Source organism: Daktulosphaira vitifoliae, unplaced genomic scaffold (genome assembly GCF_025091365.1).
Source record: "Daktulosphaira vitifoliae isolate Bord-2020 unplaced genomic scaffold, ASM2509136v1 Scaffold_4, whole genome shotgun sequence".
In the NCBI taxonomy this organism is placed as follows: domain Eukaryota; kingdom Metazoa; phylum Arthropoda; class Insecta; order Hemiptera; family Phylloxeridae; genus Daktulosphaira; species Daktulosphaira vitifoliae.
The window spans coordinates 22219320-22242676 of NW_026099575.1; the positions used below are offsets into that span (position 1 = coordinate 22219320).

At 27.9% G+C, this 23357-nt stretch overlaps 1 protein-coding gene and 1 long non-coding RNA gene across 3 annotated transcripts in view; one reads left to right on the top strand and one right to left on the bottom strand.

Moving 5' to 3' along the window:
- The first annotated feature begins 2546 nt into the window (after window positions 1-2546).
- Window positions 2547-23357, top strand: part of LOC126903642 (uncharacterized) — a 49548-nt gene continuing 28737 nt past the window's right edge. The window contains exons 1-2 of one of the 2 annotated variants that reach the window (XM_050681979.1): window positions 2559-3807; window positions 17106-17805. In XM_050681979.1, the coding sequence (XP_050537936.1) occupies window positions 2912-3807; window positions 17106-17601 (1392 nt within the window). In that variant the 5' untranslated portion in view covers window positions 2559-2911 and the 3' untranslated portion in view covers window positions 17602-17805. Of the gene's footprint in view, window positions 3808-17105; window positions 17806-23357 lie in introns of those variants that run through there. The other variant, XM_050681980.1, reaches the window with a different exon arrangement.
- LOC126903665 (uncharacterized) lies at window positions 9201-15569 on the bottom strand. The gene is made up of 4 exons (XR_007703566.1): window positions 15367-15569; window positions 15037-15071; window positions 9347-9731; window positions 9201-9282 (listed from the first exon to the last, which is right to left on the bottom strand). It is a non-coding gene; the product is annotated as an uncharacterized LOC126903665 (long non-coding RNA).

Consider the following 23357-nt stretch of genomic DNA (forward strand, 5'->3'; position numbering starts at 1 on the left):
GTATTTGTGTCTTGCACTTCGTCTGCACCTCATACCTAGGTGTTACTCTTATTCTCCCTTCCTATAACAACAGCCTTTCGACACCCACAGCTAACCCGGAGTGTCAGCCGAGCACGGTGACTGCTGTACGACAACACGCACGTGAATACCTAGACAGCAGGCACCACCTCCTCATATTCATCTTCGTACACATAGTTACACACTTACACATTTATCTTATATCATTCTCTTTCCTGTGTTACGATACTGTGTTATTTTATACTTAGATATCCTAATGCAGCACAGGAAAAAATCCAGACATCCCCAAGAATGATTTTATATTGTACAAACAATTTTATGTGTTATATTAGTTATTATTTTTTAATATTACACACTTAGGAATTAATCACTAATAAAATTAGTTTTCAAATGGATCTCTTAGATGTTAAAAAATAAGTTACTATTAGATAAAATTTTGTGGATCGACTAAAAAAACAGTTAACTAACAGTTTTTTGATTTGATGAAAATATTTTATAATTATTGGATAATTAAAAAATAAAATTCTCAAAGATAAATTTATATTCTAACAATAGAGAAAACTTTTTCAAAAATATACATTTGTATTAAACACTTAATTTTATGTTACTTAATGAATGACTATTATCATTCGAGTATTAATAACATATGTTAAATGTGAGAAATTGTACCAGAAAATAATAAGCAAAATGTATATTATTGTATTAATAACTATAGTAGCAAATAAATGCTAATTGAATAGAACATTTTAATTTAAATTTTACAATACTATTTATAATAATATAATTAATTTAATAATGTAGTGTTTCTGTAGCCACGTGACCCTGACGTTGCAACATATATGATCAATGTNTAGCCACGTGACCCTGACGTTGCAACATATACGATCAATGCGCCCTATTACTAACAATGCAATCGAAATATAATATAACTTTCGATGCATAATCAAACTATCGATAATGTCGGAGTTTTTACTATCTCATTTTTTAAATTTAATGTCGGAGTAAAATCCTTCATAATTTTGGTAACCTATGAATCAGATGGTCGGAGTACCAGATGTTCGTAACAATTACTTCTTTGTCAAATGTCGAAGTATGTAAATGTCGGAGCATCATCAGTTCGTGGCAAAGGTGCGATCCCATTAAATTACACAACTACAATTAGGCAGCAAAAAGCCAGTTCACAACACAAATATTGAAAAATATTATATTTCTGTGTTATTTTAATAAATTTATGAAGTAATAATGTTTGATTTACTAATATTAATTGTTTTAAAACACTATAATCAAAAATATTTAGCATAAATAAATTTTCGAAAATAAAATTATAAATTGGAATTTAGTTTAATTTTTGACATTATTTTAAATTTATAGTATCATCTTTATTTTTATGTGGTGTACTAATACAATACTAATTTAACTTATGTATAATACAGCATTATTGAAAAATTAATATATAGAACATTTAAAATATATATTAGATATTAACATAGTGTTAGGGCGCGGTTATGTAGTGCTGCGCTCTATGTGCGACAGTAGTAACGAGAGCAGTCATGCTCACGCCATCCTATCATATTAGGTTATATTTTTCTGTTATCGTTGTCATTTTTAAAAAAAATAAAAAAAAGTGCTCTGCTGTCCATCCTCCATCGTTTCGTTTGTTCTATTCAACTTTTTTTTTTGTGTTGTTTTTAAGTAGTGTAAGCCGTCAAGGAAATTATTGTATTAATTAGTCGTAAAAACATAATAATTTTTGTTAGCCGCTCAGGCAAATTGTGTTTTAACGTCGTCCATACGAAATCTTTTTGGGAGCCGTCAAGGAAGTTATTGTGTTTTATTAAGTCGTCAACACAAAATTATTCATGTAAGCCGTCAAGGCAGTTATTGTGTTTTATTATGTCGTCAACACAAAATTATTCTTGTAAGCCGTAAAGGTGCATATTGTGTTTATATGTCGTCAAGACAATTATTTTGTAAGTCGTCAAGGCAGTTATTGTGTTATAAGTTTTAAACAATTTGTTTAAAGGAAATGTTATTACCGATTGGCCAATCAAATATTTAACTAATGTGATTAATCAATTGTACAATTAGGCAAGAAATTACATTACATATCACATTCAATTCATATTACTATTATTGTTTATCTAATTAGCTATTAATTATTATACTGAGCAATAGTTTATTAGGACTAATTTATTTATATATAGAATCCCTTCCCTTTCTATAAAAAAAAATATATATATACAGTCCACTGCAAAGAAAGGTGTTGCAAACGCAATGCGTAAGCGCATTAATATTATCTACCCGCGCTCTAACACATAGAAAATAAAATTTGAATAATATATATATATATATATGATTATATAGTAATAAAAAAAGAAGTATATATTTAAACGTAGATAATAAGTTATAAAAGTATTATAAAGTTGAAAAAATTATTTTTAAAATAAATATTAAAAAAATAACTTAAGACAACAATTTTTGTAAAAATTATTATGTTGAAATAACACAGATTTATAAAAAATGTTTTAATATTTTTATTATAATTAGATTTCACAGTAACAAATAACATATTTTATCCAAGAGATATTTAAAAAAATGGCATTTACGATCTCCTTCACATAACTATTTTTGTCATTTGCAAAAGGTAGATATTCTTCCACCATTTTTAAAACGTTCATATATTTAACTTTTATTAACAATAGTTTATTAAATAAATGTCAACAGTTTTAGTCAGACTATCATTTTTTAAAGGATACAAAAATAAAATATAGATTCTATATCTGGATTTATAAACAATTAATAACATATTTAAAATAGTGTAAAACTGAACAGTTGTAGATTGCAATAATTTACATGTTTTCTATAGTGTCTTATAATTAAGTTTACAAAATCTATGATTGTTTGTTTCATTGAGATGTTAATTACAAGTAATAACTCAAGGAGAATAATAAACGTAACTATGGTGTTACTTTTAATGCAAGTAAACCATAATGATACACTTAACACTGGATACAAGGAAAACCAAGTAAAGTCAATCGAAAATGTTCAGCTTTTAAAATGTTCTTATTTAATTAATGCTTTAAAATATATGCAAATAAGTAAAATAGAATTATATCATCCGGACAGAGAACTAAAAAATGTATTTTATTCAATGTCGAGATATCTTGGAGTTTTAAAAAAAATGATGAGTACATTATTTGGTTTCAAAGGTGTTGAAATAGGTTCTTTATGGTTATTAAACTTATATTTAGGTATAGTTTGCCGTCATGTACATAAATTGATACAATCAAATTCAATTCAAAGATATTCTGTTGAGTATATTAAAATTTATCTTAAGGATACTCATGATTATATTATTGATGAATTAGACTCTGAGGCATCAGGCATGGAATGTAATACAGATAAAAATCAATTTTATATAAACGAAAATGAATTGAAACAATTAAAAAATCAGCCATTAAAAGATATATTTAATATCATAAAAAAAGAAATCTCTATCATAAACAACTTTATTTTAAAAAATACTGATTTACCTGCAGTAAACTACGAAAAGTTTACTGTAAATAATATTCTAATTCAAAATATCGGAGATAACGCTTTTAGAACAAATTTGTTAATGAATTCTTTTAATGTACAAGTTGATTGGAATGTTACTAAAAAGAGTGTTCTACAGAAATTGCAGGAAAAATACGAAAAAGCAAATAATATCGATTGGAGGAAAAACCAATTGAGTAGTATTCAAAAATACTACGATTTAGTTTTTAGCTTTTTCAAAGTCATAATTTTAAGGTTAACATGGAAACATTTCTTATACGTAAAAAAACAAGAAAATGAATCTACTAAGGAAGTTTTGATTAAAAAATGGATAGAAATACTTAGTGACTTTGTGACGTTTCTTTANATAGAAATACTTAGTGACTTTGTGACGTTCCTTCATTTAAAAGACAATGATTATGTTAATATGGTAAAAAAAACAATTGAAAATCAGCGTGACGTCGATGACCATTTGCTCAAATCATATTTAAATACTTTGTGTTTGGATTTAGGATGCAATGCATTAGAAGAAATGGAATTAAACGGCAAAGAACATTATTTTGTGAAAGATGAAATATGTAGACCAGTTCACAACGAAATAGAGCTAGAGACTGTTCAGTTTTATAGTTTGGGCGCTACTGAAAGATTTATCAGTAATTTAAAAAGTTTATTTGTAAAGGATGACTTCGATGTTATTAAGTCTTTTATTGATTATGCTGAAAATATTCAATTGTTTTTTCAAATTGAAAATATAGTAGAATATTTATTTTCTTAATGAGATATTTATTAATTGCTAATATTATCACTAGACAATTCTCGGCCTTACTCTATTTCTTATCTAGAAATATATATGTTTATATCTTCTGAAAAATTTCAAGAATTGTTATCTAGATGATATGTTTTTAATTTTTTTTATTCAACTATGTAATATTATATATGTACTAGTAAAATTTGATATTATATGTAAATGTGTTAAAAAATGAATAAAAAAATTTATAATTTTTTATATGTTTCTTATAGTGTCTTATAATTAAGTTTATAAAATTTTATTTAATGTCGAGATATCTTGGAGTTTTGATAAAAATTATGAGTATATTATTTGGTTTCAATGGTGTTGAAATAGGTTCCTTGTGGTTATTAAAATTTTTTTTAGGCATTGTTAGTTGTCACCAACATAAATTGTAACAATCAAATTCAATGAGATGCTCAGTTGAGTATCTTAAAAATTATCTTAAAGATATTCATGATTATATTTTAGATGAAATAATATATGAGGTATTAGCTATGAAATTTAATTAGTTTTAAGTTTATAGTTTTATAGTTTGTTTGTTGCTAGAAGATTTATTTGTCGTATCCAAAACGTTTAATTCAGATTTTAATGTTGTTAAGTCCTTTATTAATTATGCGGAGAAAAATCAATTGCTTTTTCAAATTGAAAATATAGTAGAATATTTATTTTCTTAATGAGATATTTATTAATTTAATTATCATCGAATTTATAACACAATTTATTTACCTAGCATTGTATCTAAATTTCTAGCTTATATATTAATGTAAATTTTATACTCATCTGGAATATATTACAAAAATTAAGTACTTTTGAAGTTCACTAATACTAATTGGAATATTGTTACTTATGCAAACCTTACGAAATATAATAACATGGTATTAAAATAACAGTGATTAAAATCACTATCAAAAAAAAAACTCTTCGATGCAAATCTTTAAATAGTGTTTAATTCTAAAAAATTGATGGATTATTCCAAAAGCTACATGATCTGCTAGTTCATTATTAATATCCTAATTAAGATAAAGTATGTCGAATGATAAAGGGATTATTAAAAAATATTATTTCTCATAAAAAAATAATGTTGATCCATACACTTTTCAATATGTCTTAGCATTATAAAGTTAAAAATGTAAAAAATAAAATCGAGAATTTTCACACAATAATAGCATTCGGTAGCCATTTTCACCATTTTCCGGAACACTTTCAAAATTTAAGTTGAAAAAATAAATTTTTTGTGAAAAAGTGGTCATTTTAAATCCCCCCCTGTGGGCAAGTAAAAGGTCAGATATAAAAAAAATATATACCAAATGATAGGTAAAGACATCATGCATCTATAAAAAAAATTTATATTGATCCATACATCTTTCAAAAAGTTATAGCATTATAAAGTTAAAAATATAAAAATGAATTTTTTTACAAAAATCGTATTTTTTTTATAAACTTTGATGTCTGTTTTCACCATGAAGATAAAATAAAGTCCGAAATTTTTTTTTTGCATAATAAAGTATATTACATTAACTTTAATTTAAGATATATATAAAAGGGTCAAACTTTCCGGAACACTTTCAAAAGTTAAGTTGAAAAAGTTCTACTTTCTACATGCATTTTTTAGATTTGAACCCCCCTCAAATATAGGGAAATGGTCTGATTTAAAAAAACAGTATGTCGAATAAAAGTTGTATATAAATACTACTTCTCATGAAAAAAATGTATTGATCCATACATTTTTCAAATAGTTATAGCATAATAAAATTAAATATGTAAAATACAAAATCGAAAATTTTCACACAAAAATAGCATTTTGTAGCCATTTTCACCGTGAAGATAAAATAAAGTCCGAAATTTTTTTTTTTTCAAATTAAAGGATATTACATTAGCTTAATTTAAAATATATATTAAAGTGTCAGGCCTTCCGGAACATTTTCAAAAGTTAAGTTGAATAAGTTAATTTTTTGTGAATAAGTTGTCATTTTAAATCCCCCCCCGTTGGCAGATAAAGGGTCAAATTTACAAAAAAAATATACCAAATGATATGTAAAGACATCAAGCATTTATAAAAAAAAAACTTATATTGAAATGTTCATTTTTAAAAAAGTTATGGCAGTTTTAAGAAAAAAATTTGAAAATTAGTGATTTTTAAATTTGTAATTTTTTTGGAGGTTTCTCCCATTTATGGGGAAAGTGGAAAATTTTTTCAATTTTTAAGGGTAATGTCTTCGACTAGATACGATTTGTGATCTTTTAACGTATCGTTGAAAGAAATCCGTTCGATGATAGCTGAGATTGAGCGTTCAGACAAAAAAAAAAAAAAAATTAAAAAAAAAAAACGCATCATAGTAAAATACCTTCTCAGCTTCACATCGAAGCTAAAATTGGGTGCTATTTGAAAATCTAATGATTAGATCTAATATTTTTGGAGATATTTTGTAAAGCATACTTACTCCATATGTAAATATTCATCTCAAAAATAGTAAAACCAATACCTTCTCAGCTTCGCATCGAAGCTAAAATAAAGTGATCTTTATTTTATGAATATGAGATTTATTATGATTTATTGACAATTCTTTAATATCAATAATGCCACGAGTTTTAACGATTATCGATGATAGGTCGAATTAAGTCACCTCATGTGTCTATTCAAAGTAGTATGAACCTCCAACTCCTGAAATAGACACGTATCAAAGATATAATTCTGCCAAATAACTCTGTACAAACATTATCGATTTATGAAATTTACTTGGTATATTTTTTTATTATTGATGATCAGTTGATTTTCCTGTATGCTAACTTATTCTATGTACTCATAAAATTTAATTCTAAACCTTATATACTTTTGATGAACTTATTAGTTTCCTACCTTGATATTTTCAATGACACTTTGAAATAAATAGATGTATTTTTCTTGTATAATTATGATGGAAACATGGAAATCACTTCTCGCATATATTTCGCTATGAAATTAGAGTGTAGACTGATTGATCGTAATTTAACGTACTGAGTGCTTCTAGAAACAACTGAACGCATCTGAGCCAGTGAGAGTATTTTGACCACCATCAGAGTGACATCTGAGCCAGAATTTTCATTATTTTGGGCTTTTTATATTAATTTTGATGGTATTTTCAATGACAAAAAGTGATCACCGACGCTACTATTATTTTTTTATTAATTATAATTGCCAGTCGTAAGAGGTGACTAATGAGGTTGCGTCAAGTCGAAAGCTCGCGGAAAATTTTTGTCAAATAGTATGAGGTATCCTGAACAAAACTTCAGCGAATTTTGCCATCTTGAATACGTACGAGGACAACAGGTGAGAGGGAATAAAGTAATTAAAAATAGAGAATACCTAAGGAATAAAGTGTTTAATACCAGCTGGACAATTTGTGCGGTAGATGTTTCACCAGTAATGTATACAAATCTTCCCAACGCTTGTAGTGTCAACGGTGTAGGGACATTACCACTTAACTCTAGGCTGGACTCGTGTATAAGGGATAAAAGATAGATACAAAGTAAGAATAGGTACTTGGCATGTTGAAATATTAACTGGCAAAAGTAGAGAATTAGTAGAAGTATTGAAGAGGAGAAAGTTAACATTTGCTGCAGGAAACTAAGTGGAAAGGAGAGAAATCAAGGGAAATAGGTGAGAGTTATAAAATAATATATATTTAGGTAAGTATAGTGCAAAGAATGGTATAGGGATAATAATGGATGAAGAGACGAAAATTAAAGTAGTAGAAGTAGCTAGGAAAAGTGACAGAATTATAGTAGTTAAATTGATATTCGAAGAGTAAGTGTTGAATGTAATAAGTGCCTATGCACCACAAGTAGGATGTGATGAAATAGATAAGGAAGTGTTTTGGAGAGAGGATGAGGTGATGCAAGGGGTATCTGGCATTGAGGATGCGGTGATAGGTAAAGATATGAATGGACAAGTAGGTAATGAGAGGAGAGGATATGAAAAAGTACATGGAGGGTATTGTTTTAGTGGGAAGAATGAGGCTGGAGAAAGATTCCTGGATTTCGCAGTATCGTATGATCTTGCTGAGGTTAATACTTATTTTAGAAAGAGGGAAGAACATTATATAACTTAGAGTGAGAGGAATAGATCATAGATTGATTATTTTATGTGGAAGAGAGAAAGCATAAAGCAAGTAAACGATTGTAAAGTTATATCAGGCGAGAGTATAACTACACAACATAGATTGATGGTAATAGAGTTGTGGTGTACCGAAAAGAGAATATATTATGTGTATAACAATCATTGTCGATATTATTACTTTTTTTTTGCTGACATAAATTATAGGCAAGGTCAGTGTGACAACACGCCCGAAAATCGGTTAATTTGCGACAACGGTTCTCTTCGCTACTTAACACGTAACTAATATCATAATATTGTGTTATTTCAACTATTAAAAATTCTTAAAAGTGTAATTATTATTTAATTTGGTGCTAAAGTGTTCGAATTTATTTAATCCAAAACGGATTAAGGGTAAAATGCTGTATTAAAGTACACTAATTATATTAAATACGCTTACCTACCACTTGATTATTATCATGACTAGAAAAAATTTTGTTATTGGTATGACAATAATATTACACCCCAGTGGTGATTGTAGAGAATATTCAATAAATCCGATTTATTCCCTAGAGTTACATTTAAAAAATTTAGATACTTTTCGATTTTAAAATTACCCCCTTGTCGGATACAAGGATTAGCAGGGAAAATCGTGTTACTTTTATATACTTATTACTTTAAATTATATATAATACCTGTATATATAATCTTATATTCTAATTCTTATATTCTAATTTGCTTAAATCTACTTAAATTAAAATCCATTAATTATTCATTAATCATCTTAATCAATAAATCTATCAAAGACTTTTTCGCTGTCACAATACCTCTTTATTTTGAATTACGATCTAAATCTCGATCATTCTCCCTGAAAAATATAAAATATAAAAATCATTATATTTTGAATAAAAAATTGTTTATTACATGCTTACTCATGTAAGCATTTATTTCAATATTTCCAAAACTTATTTCTCTTGTTTATCTTTGAGTCCGATAATCAAGTAGTCGACTAACTAGGTCAATTATTAACCTCTATAGTGTATACGTTGCATTCATCTGGTTGCCATCTCGCAATTTTTCATAGCAATTCATCGCCATCGCCACTGCCACGGTCAATGTCACGACCATTACCATGACTTTTGTCATTTTATTTTGAGCCACAGTCCCTTTCTGATAGAACATTTAAACCACGGCCTTAACATCTTCGTGTAATTTCGTATGTAGCTACTTGATCACCAAAACATCAAATTACCACGAAACGTACATATTTATGTTCTATCCTCCCTTTATTGTTGAATATTGGATAAGAATTCCTAGCTAGAAAATTAAATTCTTATTACTATTGAAATATATAGTATTATTATATTATTATTTTGTTATTAACTTGGGGCCCTAACCACATTACAGCATTGTCTGTTGATTTATTATATATTTATTATATTCAGCAAAGTCCGATTTATCATATTGTGACATATTTTTATTTATATTCGGTATAACCCGATTTTGTGGCATACTTATATACATATATAATATAATTGTCAAAAAAAATAAATATAAAACAGTAGTAAACGTAAAAATACTAGTATTATTAGTAAGCTGACGATAGCGTTTATAGATATATAACAAGATTATGTTGCCGCCTTTAAAAATTATAACGCCTATCATGTAACTAGTTAAAAATCGGACAATATAAAAAAATTTTTTTTATTTTTAACTTGTTTGTTCGATGTGCTTTAAAAGCGTGTTTTTTTAGTTTTTTTAAACTATATTTATTAACACGCTTATAATAGTTTCACCTGTATGTATGTTTGTTTGTAACTCTCCACGTGACACATGTTATTCTCGTGTATCCCGTCGTCTATGGCCTTGAATCTAGACTATCGTAACGCATTCACCCCACCCCACTCACTAAAAACGGACAACACTATTCCTGTATAATTTTATTTTTGGTTTTCGTACCCGTACACACATGCGTGTCTTCAATATTATATATACAGAGTGATCGAAATATGGTAAGACACTTATTTTCTCAGAAACTATTGAGAATTTAAAATTTTTGTTAAAAGAAAAATTATTAAGTTTATTAAACTCTACAATAAAATGAGGTTAAATAATTTTTTTTTTATCCCTTCAGGGATAAAAATGTTTGTATATAATTTTTTTAATGGAAACCACTATTTTTGATTTGAGAATATGTTAGAAAAAAAAATTACAAACAATTTTGTTCTTATAATTTATTTTATCCGAACAACCGTTTACGTTTTATAATTATTCAAAGATTTTGACTTTTAGAAAAAATATTGTCATTTATTACGTTTCATAATATCGGTGGCAATGCAACCGGTATTTTTGTTAGATCCTTTAGTCTTACAAAACCATAGACTTAGCTATTAATAATACACCGAAAACCCGGTTTGAATCTATTATTGTTATCACTCATTTACATATTAACTTAAAAAGAATTAAGAAAAAAATGCAAAAAATTCTTTGCCATATGCGTGTTGGAACCCTGTACCCCAAGCGCGTAAAACACAAGTTTTACCGACTCATTAACCGTACGTCGTTTTCACCCAATGAAAAAAATGGCAATTTAGGCTAATTTAAATTTCAAAGCTATTTTTCTCGACTTAAAAAAGCAAAAAAAAATAAAATAAGTTTAACTTTCTATGGTATATCAATTTGATTTATATAATATTTATGAAAATCAGTGTACTCCCCTTGTCAGGTATTTTAAAGTAAAATAAAATACTAAGCCAAGATTTTGAATACAAAAATAACATATTTTTTAATGACGGTAGTCATTTTTACCATGAAGACAAGTCTGGAGGTCAAATATTTTTTTTTCAAATTAAAGTATAATACATAAGTTTTAATTTAAGGTTTATATAAAAATGTCAGTATTTCTGGAACACTTTTAAATTAAATTAAAAATGTCCTAGATTCAATACGCATGTTTAAAGTTTTTACCCCCCTTGTATAAAGGGGTATGATCCGATTTACAAAAAAAAACGTGTCAGATGAAAGGGGTATATAAAAATTTACTATAAAAAAATAATAATATTGATCGATACATTTTTCCAAAAGTTATAGCAATATAAATTGAATAATATAAAATCGAGAATTTTTTCACGAAAATCGTACGTTTTTCTTTCACTTTGATGTCCGTTTTCACTATGAAGACAAATCCAGAGGTCAAATTTTTTTTGTCAAAATAAAGTATATTACATAGGCTTTAATTTAAAGTAATATAAAAGTGTCAGTATTTCCGGAACATTTTCAAAAGTTAAGTTGAAAAAGTTCTACATTCTATACGTATTTTTAATTGTTTGCACCCCACAATATAATGGTAAATGGTCCGATTAAAAAAAAAGTATGTCGAATGAATGAAATATATATAAAGTATTTATCATTAAAGAATAGAATTGATTCATGTATTTTTTAAAAAGTTATAGCAACATAATGTAAAATATAATATCATGAATAATATCATTTTTCACAATAATAGCATATTTTTGCATACAATAGTCATTTTCACCTTGATGACAAGTTCAAAGGTCAAATTTTTTTTTAGCTTCGATGCGAAGCTGAGAAGGTATTGGTTTTACTAAGATGTGTTTTTTTTTTTTTTTTTTTTTTGTGTCTGTTACCACTTTTTCTCAGCTCTCACCGAACCGATTTCTTTCAATGATACGTCAAAAGATCACAAATCGTATCTAGTCGAAGACATTACCCTTAAAAATTGAAAAAAATTCCCTCGTTCCCCGTAAATGGGGGAAACCTCCAAAAAAATTACAAATTTAAAAATCGCTAATTTTCGAAATTTTTTCAATTTTTTTTACTTAAAAGTGCCATAACTTTTTCAAAAATGAACACATCAATATAATTCTTTTTTATATAGATGTGTAATATCATTACATTTCGTTTGGTATATTTTTTTCATAAATTTAACCCTTAACCTGCCCACAAGGGGGGATTTAAAATGACAACTTTTTCACAAAAAATTAACTTTTTCAACTTAACTTTTGAAAATGTTCCGGAAGGTCTGACACTTTTATATATATCTTAAATTAAAGCTAATGTAATATACTTTATTATGAAAAAAAAAAATTTCGGACTTTATTTTATCTTCACGGTGAAAATGGCTACCGAATGCTATTTTTGTGTGAAAATTTTCGATTTTGTATTTTACATTTTTAACTTTATTATGCTATAACTTTTTGAAAAATGTATGGATCAGTGCAATTTTTTCATGAGAAGTAGTATTTATATACATCTTTCATTTGACATACTGTTTTTTTAAATCTGACCATTTCCCTATATACGAGGGGGGTTCAAATCTAAAAAATGCATGTANGAAATAATATTTTTTAATAATCCCTTTTTCATTCTACATACTTTATCTTAATTAGGATATTAATAATGAACTAGCAGATAATGTAGCTTTTGGAATAGTCCACCAATTTTTTAAAATTAAACAGTATCTAAAGATTTGCATCGAAGCGTTTTTTTTTTATAGTGATTTTAATCACTGTCAGATATCATTATACTTGATCCATCTATACCACGTCACCACTGTGCCGCGACCCCCTGTGCTGGGTTGGGTTTTTTTATTTAAGTATATTACATAAGCTTTAATTTAAAATATATATAAAAGTGTCAGTATTTCCGGAACACTATTAAAAGTTAAGTTGATAAAGTTAATTTTTGTAAAAAAGTTGTCATTTTATATCCCCCCTGTGAGTAGGTTAAGGATCAGATTTATAAAAAAATATACCAAATGATTTGTAATTATCTCATGTGTCATTAAATCCCCCCCTACCCACATAGCAATTTCAATATATTAATATTGTCAAAATATTCTTACAAAATACTTTTAAAATATTTTGAATAAAATATTGTAACAATATCTAATAAATATAATAAAAAATATATTCTATTGAAATATTTCCATAATATGCTCACAATATAATTTTTTAAATATTTGTTTATGTATATTTTGAAAAGGGTAAAAGGTAAAGGGTCAAATTTATAAAAAAAATATACCAAATGATATGTAAAGACATCAAGCATCTATAAAAAAAAAATGATATTGATTTGTTCATTTTTGAAAAAGTTATGGCAGTTTTAAGTAAAAAAAAATTTTAAATTACGAAAATTAGTGATTTTTAAATTTGTAATTTTTAGGGGATTACCCCCATTTACGGGGAACGAGGGAATTTTTTTCAATTTTCGAGGGTAATGTCTTCGACTGGAATCTTTTGACGTATTGTTCATCAAAATTGATCCTGCCAGAGCTGAGATTGAGCATTCAAAGACACAAAAAAAAAAAAAGAAAAAAAGAAAACGCATCATAGTAAAATACCTTCTCAGCTTCACATCGAAGATAAAATTGGGTGCCATTTGAAAATCTAATGATTAGATCTAATATTTTTGGAGCTATTTTGTACAGCATACTTACTCCATATGTAAATATTCATCTCAAAAACTTCGCAATGATATTATCTTGAGATTGTACAGCAAGTTCAAATAAGTAAAAATGTATGTTGGGTAATTTATGTAAATATAGTTATAAATTTGATAAAAAAATAATCATATTTAGTCAAAATATTGTGATATAAATTTATTATTTTTGTTTTTTGTATGCAATATATCAATCAGTGGCGTCGATAGTTAGGGTTAGGGGTTTAAACTTCCCAGAACCAAAAAAAAAAATTATTTATAAATAAAGTAGAGGTACGATTTAAAATTATTTTTTTACATTTTGTTAATAATATTATCAATTAATTTTAAATAAAATAATACATCTTTAAATATTAATTAGTCAAAAATTTAATATGAAATAAACCCCCCCAAAAATAATCGTATATACGCCATTGGTATTAATTATTACTTGTATTTCTATAATAAAATATGTTCATTGTTTAAGATTCTTGTAGCTAATGTTTTTTAAATGCTGCATTTAGTTACCGTAATTTATATTATTTATTAATTTAATTATTTGTAATTGGTTTAAAGTATGACGCATCAGTTCTAAGTTATAAATATTTTTTATTTATCTATGAATGTTTTACAGTATTATTATTGATATTTCTGACCATGAATGTGGATCAATTGTTAGTCATAATCTTATTATTTATATGTATCATATATTTTTCTATTGAAATGTGTTACTTCAAGGTAGGCGGTGTGTTCGCGCTCGGTTATCATACTAGTAAATGATAATAATAATGGTGGATACCGACCAATATAATTTTAGTAATGTTCAATTTAAGTACTCGCGCAGACAAATCGTCGGCCTAAAATTAAATATTATAATAAAAACGATACAGTCCACTATTTAATAATAGCATTTACGATTTATTTATTTTATTTATTAATCCAGTTCGAAACATAACGTTTTAACTAGATATACTAGACTTTTTATATTTTAAAATACTTTACACTTTGCACGAGTAATTATTTTTTACAGTTCTGCATTCCAAACCAGAAAATATAATGATTAATTAATGCGCTTTATATCAATTGGTCATAATGTATCCAAAGAGTATTTTTAACAAATTTCAAGCCATTAATTTTAATTTTTCTTTAAGAGATTAATTAAAGCTTAAGGATGTCGACTTACTCAGTTGCCCTCTTGAGTCATTTGTCAACAATTGACTAAAAACAATACATTGTATAATGATATTATATAGAACAATATTTATCCTAAATAATATAGCAGTTAACATTAATAAACTATTCACGATTAAGTAAAATCACTGGGAGATTTATTTAACCTCTTATACAAAAATATGTACAAGGTGATGTTTTGGAATCATTTCGATAGTAATAAAATATTTTATTATAAACTAGTCAGTTAATAGAAAAATAAAAATAATATTGAAATTATTTATTGATTTCATTAGTTCCATATTTTTTTTAATTTATTATCAATAAAAAGTGTTTTACGTACATCACAATACCTTATAAAGGTTTCAACTTTATTGATTCAAATAGCAACATACAAAAGTAATAAGAATATTTACTAAGAAAATGTTACGACATGAAAGGTGATTTCTGCTAATTTTATCACTTTTCATTTCTTGGCTTCACTACACTTCTCTCTTAGATTTAAAAATGTTAATAATATCTGAAATAGGTTAAAATCAAGTAAATGTTAACTACAAGATATATTCTTAATTTTTTTTATTTAACTATAAAATTTTATATATGTACTAGTCCAATTTTATATTATATATAAATGTGTTTTACATCAATAAAAAAAAAATTATAGTTTTTCAATAATACTGTATACACGTAAATTAAATTAGTATAGAATTAGTAAAACGCATAAAAATAAAAATTGTAATATATATTTAAAATAACATCATACTTTAAAATGAAATTAAATTTATACTGTATATTTTAAAATTGATATATTATAAATGGTAGTGATCATAAAGTATTAAAATATTTATTATTATTAAATAAATCAAAATTTATTACAACATAAATTTGTTAAAATATCACAGATATAATATTTTTTAATCATTATATTATGTTTGAATAAAAGAATAACAGATTAAATATTTGATCATGAGGATGTCTGATTTTTTATCAGTAGTTTATTTTATAAATGTCAACAGTTTCAGTCAAACTATCATTTTTTGAAAGTATACAGAAATAAATTATAGATTCTATATCTGGATTTATAAACAATTAATAACATATATAAAATAATATAAAACTGAAAAGTTGTAGTTTGCAATAATTTACACGTTTTCTATAGTGTCTTATAATTAAGTTAATAAAATCTATGATTGTTTGTTTCATTGAGATGTTAATTACAAGTAATAACTCAAGGAGAATAATAAACGTAACTATGGTGTTACTTTTAATGCAAGTAAACCATAATGATACACTTAACACTGGATACAAGGAAAACCAAGTAAAGTCAATCGAAAATGTTCAGCTTTTAAAATGTTCTTATTTATTTAATGCTATAAATTACTTGCAAATAGCTAGATTAGAATTATATCATCCGGACAGAGAACTAAAAAATGTATTTTATTCAATGTCGAGATATCTTGGAGTTTTAAAAAAAATGATGAGTACATTATTTGGTTTCAAAGGTGTTGAAATAGGTTCTTTATGGTTATTAAACTTATATTTAGGTATAGTTTGCCGTCATGTACATAAATTGATACAATCAAATTCCATTCAAAGATATTCTGTAGAGTATATTAAAATTTATTTTAAGGATAGTTATAATTATATTATAGATGTTTTAGAATCTGAGGCATCAGGCATGAAATGTAGTACAGAGAAAAACCAATTTTATATACATGAATATAAATTAAAACAATTAGAAAATCAGCCATTAATAGATATATTTAATATCATAAAAAAAGAAATCTCTATCATAAACAAATTTATTTTAAAAAATACTGATTTACCTGCAGTAAACTACGAAAAATTTGCTGTAAATAATATTCTAATTCAAAATATCGGAGATAACGAATTTAGAATAAAGTTGTTAATGACTTCTTTCAATGTACAAGTTGATTGGAATGTTACTAAAAAGAGTGTTCTACAGAAATTGCAGGAAAACTACGAAAAAGCAAATAATATCGATTGGAGGAAAAACCAATTGAGTAGTATTCAAAAATACTACGATTTAGTTTTTAGCTTTTTCAAAGTCATAATATTAAGGTTAACATGGAAACATATCTTATACGTAAAAAAACAAGAAAATGAATCTACTAAGGAAGTTTTGATTGATAAATGGGTAAAAATACTTAGGGACTTTGTGAAGTTCCTTCATTTAAAAGACAATGATTATGTTAATATGGTAAAAAAAACAATTGAAAATCAGCGTGATGTCGATGACCATTTGCTCAAATCATATTTAAATACTTTGTGTTTGGATTTAGGGTGCAATGCATTAGAAGAAATGGAATTAAACGGCAAAGAAAATTATTTTGTGAAAGATGAAATATGTAGACCAGTTCACAACGAAATAGAGCTAGAGACTGTTAAGTTTTATAGTTTAGGCGCTACTGAAAGATTTATCAGTAATTTAAAGCGTTTGTTTATAAAGGATGACTTCGATGTTATTAAGTCTTTTATTGATTATGCGGAAAATAATAAATTGTTTTCTCAAATTGAGAAAAAAATTGAATATTCATTTTCATTATTAGACATTTAATAATTTAATGTTATTGAACTGTTTGCTAAAATTACCAAACCACTTCAAAATTAAAATAATATTCAATAAATAATACAATATTTGGTTCATTTTTTTTTTTTAAATACAACAAAAATAGATATTTTCTTGTGTATTAATATTAATCTTATAATTTGTTTATTATTATTGTCATGGGTTTACGTTATAAATAAATAAAATATTAATACCGGCCAACATTTACTATTTTTATGTATTGTATAATAAATAAACTATAACGTTATTAAACTATTAATTTAAATTATTTAACGACACCAAAATTTAATATAATATTCGTTAAATATTACTATAATTATAATAATTATTTTTTCCACAAAAATATATTCATATGGGTGAACCGGAGTACGATAGTTGATGATGATTAGAGGTAATGATGAACATATTAGTAACATTGCGTTTAAATAAATATTAAAATATTACTAGACTTCGCCTAGCTGGGGCTAGACTCAGACACAGTGCTCTGTAGAACTAACACACCGCGTGTGCGTTGGGTTGGGTTTGGTTTTAACAGGTTGACCACTGGTCCCATAAAGACTATACGGTTACACCAGTGACGATATCAGAAATTTAGTCCCTTCCAGAAAGGGCCTTTCTCAAATTATATAATAATTAAAAAAATAATATTATGACTACGAAATACTTAGGTATATTCACAGTTTACTTTATAATATTGATGAATGAGAGTGATAAGTAATAATTGCCTTATCTAATTTCTTATCAAGGTATTAATGCCAAGTTTGTAATGTATACACATTATCATCATATGTATACACAGTAATCATGAAAAGATAGCGTTTTCTTCTGTCCTTTTCTCAATACGTATTTCAATGTTTAATACCGTAAAATAATATATGAAATTTCAAATTTTCACAAACTTCAAAACGCTACAGAATATTTACTATTGAATATTTTTAAGATATTTTTTTACTAAAATTTTTCTTAAATTCTACTCTACAAAATAGCTATCTTAGATTTTTTTTTTACATTTTATTTAAAATTTAAAAATAATTAATATTTTTAATAAAATGTAAAAAAATTAATTATTGAGATATAGCTATAGACCTAACGTATAACTATTATTTAAAAAAAAAATCAGCTAAAAATATTAACTGGATCAAAAGTTATTTAAGTTGTCAGTGAGTGGTGGGCCACNGTGAGTGGTGGGCCACCCTGTATAACAAGATACCAATAACATCCAAAGATGTAACTAAATGGAGAAAAGAGGATGGCTTGTGTCTCTTAAGTTACCTCAGTTGGCCAACAAGATATATATTTTGTTAAGGTAAAAGATGGTGAGGAATGAAGTAACACCGGTTGTAGTTCTACTTGGCGTCGAGCCGTTTAATAAAAGAATAAAAAAAAGAGAGTTGTAACACAAAAATAATATGCGAACAATGATAATAACACTAGTATTGATTTGAATAACCGTTGACAAAAGAAAAAATACAAGTTAATCGAAATCGCGGTGGCGTTCTTGTTGATCCGGTGGATGGCGTGTAACAGTGTCAAAGGTGTCACGAAGAAGACTGACTGGACGTATTATTGCGGCGGGGTATTCGACGCTAGGCATTTGTTGGACTTTACACCACGACGATAACGCGTGTGTGTAACGGTCCGGTTTACAGTGAAGCGGTGGCTGAGAAGGAGCTGATACGATCGCGGGGTGTCAACGTGTGACAACGCCGTGGCCGTGTCAATTTATAATATTTAAAAAATTGTATTGATAATATATTCAACAAATATTTCAAGTTAAACATTCTATATTTATTTTAATTAATATATTTTCATAGTATTTATAAGCAAATATTTAAAAATATATTTTTTAAGCACATTGTAGAAATATATTCTGTGTAATATACTGTATTTATTCTCTTTAATATATTTTCAAAATATACATAAACAAATATTTAAAAAATTATATTGTGAGCATATTATGGAAATATTTCAATAGAATATATTTTTTATTATATTTATGAGATATTGTTACAATATTATATTCAAAATATTTTAAAAAGTATTTTGTAAGAATATTTTGACAATATTAATATATTGAAATTGCTATGTGGGTCTCTGTCCGACTACAAATAATAGCAACTCAGTTTACAGTATGTAAATCTTTGTCTATTTGAATGAATATATTATTTGGTTATGAACGGTACATTGTAAGTTAAATCTTACTTCCTCGTTAAATTGCAATATTTATTTATTTGTTGGTAATTATTTTAAATATTAGTGTATTACAATGTCATAAGGAAAGAGGTGTTACGTTTTTTGATAAATATTATATAAATTAGTAGTGGTGATTTTTCACTACTCGCGGGTGCAATCACCAACATACACACATTATTAACAATTATATTATTTCTTAATAAAGATTTATTTTCTGATTAACTATTTGATGTTGTCTTTCATATTAAAAATGCAACAATTACTTAGTGAAGTAGTCTGTTTCTACTGATAGTCTTACCATTCATTAGGTCTTTTGACACAAATATTATGTGGTATGTTGAGCACTATTTATTTATTTATTTATTCATTCATTTTTACGTACAAATGTCCAATTTATAATATAATTCAATGATAACAATTATATAATATAATTTAATACTATGAAAATAATAATATAAGCATAATAAAAGTTAAATAGAGTATATGGTAATAATAAAAATAATAATAAAGGAAATTATTGACTATTTCCTACGGACATTAATATATTTATTGGGTCTTTAGACGCATATTTTTTGGTTGTGTAAGGTATATAAAATAAATCATTATTTCGGGTGCAATAGTTATTAACTTTAAAGTTAAGTTGGCCTAATATGAATGAGTCACCAATCTTGTTATTTAATCATTTGGAGAAAGATTTTATATGATATGTTTCTGCGAGATTTTAAAGTATCTAAGTTTAACAAATTTAAAATTTGTTCGTACCCAGAGTGAGAAGTGCGTTGGAAATTACATTTATAACATATAAATCTTAGGAAGTTATTTTGTATTCTTTCCGATTGATCATTTTGTCCTGTATTGTTATGGTCCCAAATTAACGGAGCGTTTTCTAATAAGGAACGTACTACAGAGGTATACAAACATTTAAAAGCAAGTGATTCATGAAAATTGAAACAGTTTCTTTCAATAATTCCAAAAACTGCTAAGCCTTTATTTTTTATCGCTGCTACATGGGCGTTAAATAACAGTTTGGAATCAAATAACATTCCTAAATCTTTAATTAATGAGGAACGTTGTAGGTTAATGTCACTTAAATTATAGTTCAAATGAAGGAGATTGTGTTTTTTGGAGTAAGTAACAATTTGGCATTTATCTATATTCAGTGAAAGGTCATTTGAAATGCACCACTTGTTAAATGCAACTAAATCATCTTGAAGTTGTTTGATATCATCAATGGAAATTATAGATTTATAGATTTTAGCATCATCAGCAAATAATAGGATGTTGGAGTGTGTGATGGAGAATACAACATCATTTATAAATAAATTAAATAGGAGAGGGAAAAGGTGGTCACCTTGTGGTACTCCAGAAATTACTTTTATAGGCGTTGATATAAAATTTTTATATTTAACAAATTGGATTCGATGACCTAAGAAGGAGTTAAACCATGATACAAGGCGGTCAGCAAAGCATATTTTATGTAGTTTATTGATTAATAAAACGTGGTTAACTCTATCAAAGGCTTTTTCGAAATCAGTATAAATAACATCGGTTTGATGATTATTGAAAAATGATTTTATTATATGATGTTTTATGGTTATTAAATTAGTAAGAGATGATTTATTATTTCTAAATCCATGATGTTGAGATACCAGGATAATTTTAAACATTGATGTAAGGTTATTATTTACTATTTTAGAAAATATTTTTGGTATGATTGATATTATTGATATGGGATGATAATTTGAAATTAATGATTTATTTTCTTTTTTGAGAATTGGATTGATATATGTAGATTTCCAAAGTGCTGTTTAAAGAAATATTGAATAGATTTGCTATAGGTGGAGAGAGTATGAATTTGCAGTTAAATAAAAATATAGGAGAGAGTCCATCAGGAATAATAGCATTTTTGTGTGACAGAGTATCTAGTTCATTGAATACGTCAAGTAGTTCAATCGATAGTATATTAAACGAATCAGTAGACTGAATTTTATTATGTTGAATGTTTATGTTAGTTGAAGCTGTATCTATATATACTGAAGAAAAGTACTGACTAAATAAATCAACTATATCTTGGCCATTTTTAGCTTTAGATTGATTAAATGATATTGAGTTAGGCAGACCAGGTGACTTTTTAAGGTTATTAATGAAAGACCAAAATTTTTAGGATGGTATTTAAAATATTTTTGAAAATGGTTTACATATCAGGAGTAATCAAGTCTGCTTAAGGTTTTATCAAGTCTGCTTAAGGTTTTATATTGGGCACGTATAGAAGAGAATTTTAAATAATTATCGTGCGAGTTAGACAATTTCCCGTTTCGTTGCGTTACAGTGACGGCGTGATCGGGCTCTACGGGGCTACGAAACGTCGGCACGAGCACAGTCTCCCTAGCTCGGGGAATCGGGGGCGTCCTCAGGTTGCGGATAGAGGAACAGCCTGCAGATATGCAGGTTAACCGCGAAATAAGCAGTCCATTCATTTGGACTGACGAATAAGCGGTCGCTGATAATGAGCTACTCGTTCGCTCGTTAACCCTGCAGATATGCAGAGTAGCCGTGATATAAGCCACTTTAAAGTGGACGAATAAGCGGTAGCGATCGAGGGTAAATCCATACGAGCGGGTTGGCCCGATAGCCTGGTAAGGCGACCACCTAGGTGAAGGTAACACCGAAAACAAATCCCCTGGCGGTAGGTAAAACGCAGGGAAGGACACCCGTAAAAACCAATTATGGAAGGAAACCATTGTAAAAAAACCGTTACGGTTCCAGAAGGTTCGGATCCTTCAGGACCGGCTGGGAAGAGTTCTGTTGCAGGCTTGACCCGGTCGTCATCTAGCGACTGCGTCGAAACCGTGGGAATGGTGAGGCAGGGTCCAGGGGGCGTTCGCGCCCAAGTAACTGTCAGAGGGTGTGCCAAGCAGGCACCCTCCAGTGACCCGAAGGTCACTGAGGTAACTGCTGGTGGCCTTGCTACCATCGAGGAGATGGTGGAAGATTGGGAAGGCGTGCGTGATCGTTCTCGCGACGACATGCCGCTGACCCAATCAGAATTCGCTAAATGGAGTGGCTGGCTCAACGGCGTGGAGACGGATGAGCCGCCCCGGGATTCGTTCCCGTGCGGCCAATTCCGGACGATCGAATCTTTCCGCAATTCAGTTTCCACGGTGCTGAAGCTGATGCAGAAGGACCTGGAAGACGGACGTCCGTTTACACCGGAAAGGGTCATGGAATATGACCCATTAGAAGGTATCGATGAGCCTGAGCAGAGAGCGGAACTCATCGATAAATGTATAGCTAGCCGTCGAGGAGAACCCGCGGCAGAACGACTAATGGGCATCGCCCGCCTAGTCGCCTCGGAACTCTTATCCTGCCACAACGATAGCGGGATAATGAGGAGCATGGGGCGCGGGCTTCGTCAGGCCGTTGAGTTTATGGCGTACGAGGAAGGACAAAAGAAGCTGGAAATGCCGTCGTCTCCGGATGCCAAGGCTGTGGTATATGACGACGAGGAAATGCGGACGGGCGACCGGGTTGATAGCGCAGAACCGTCCCTC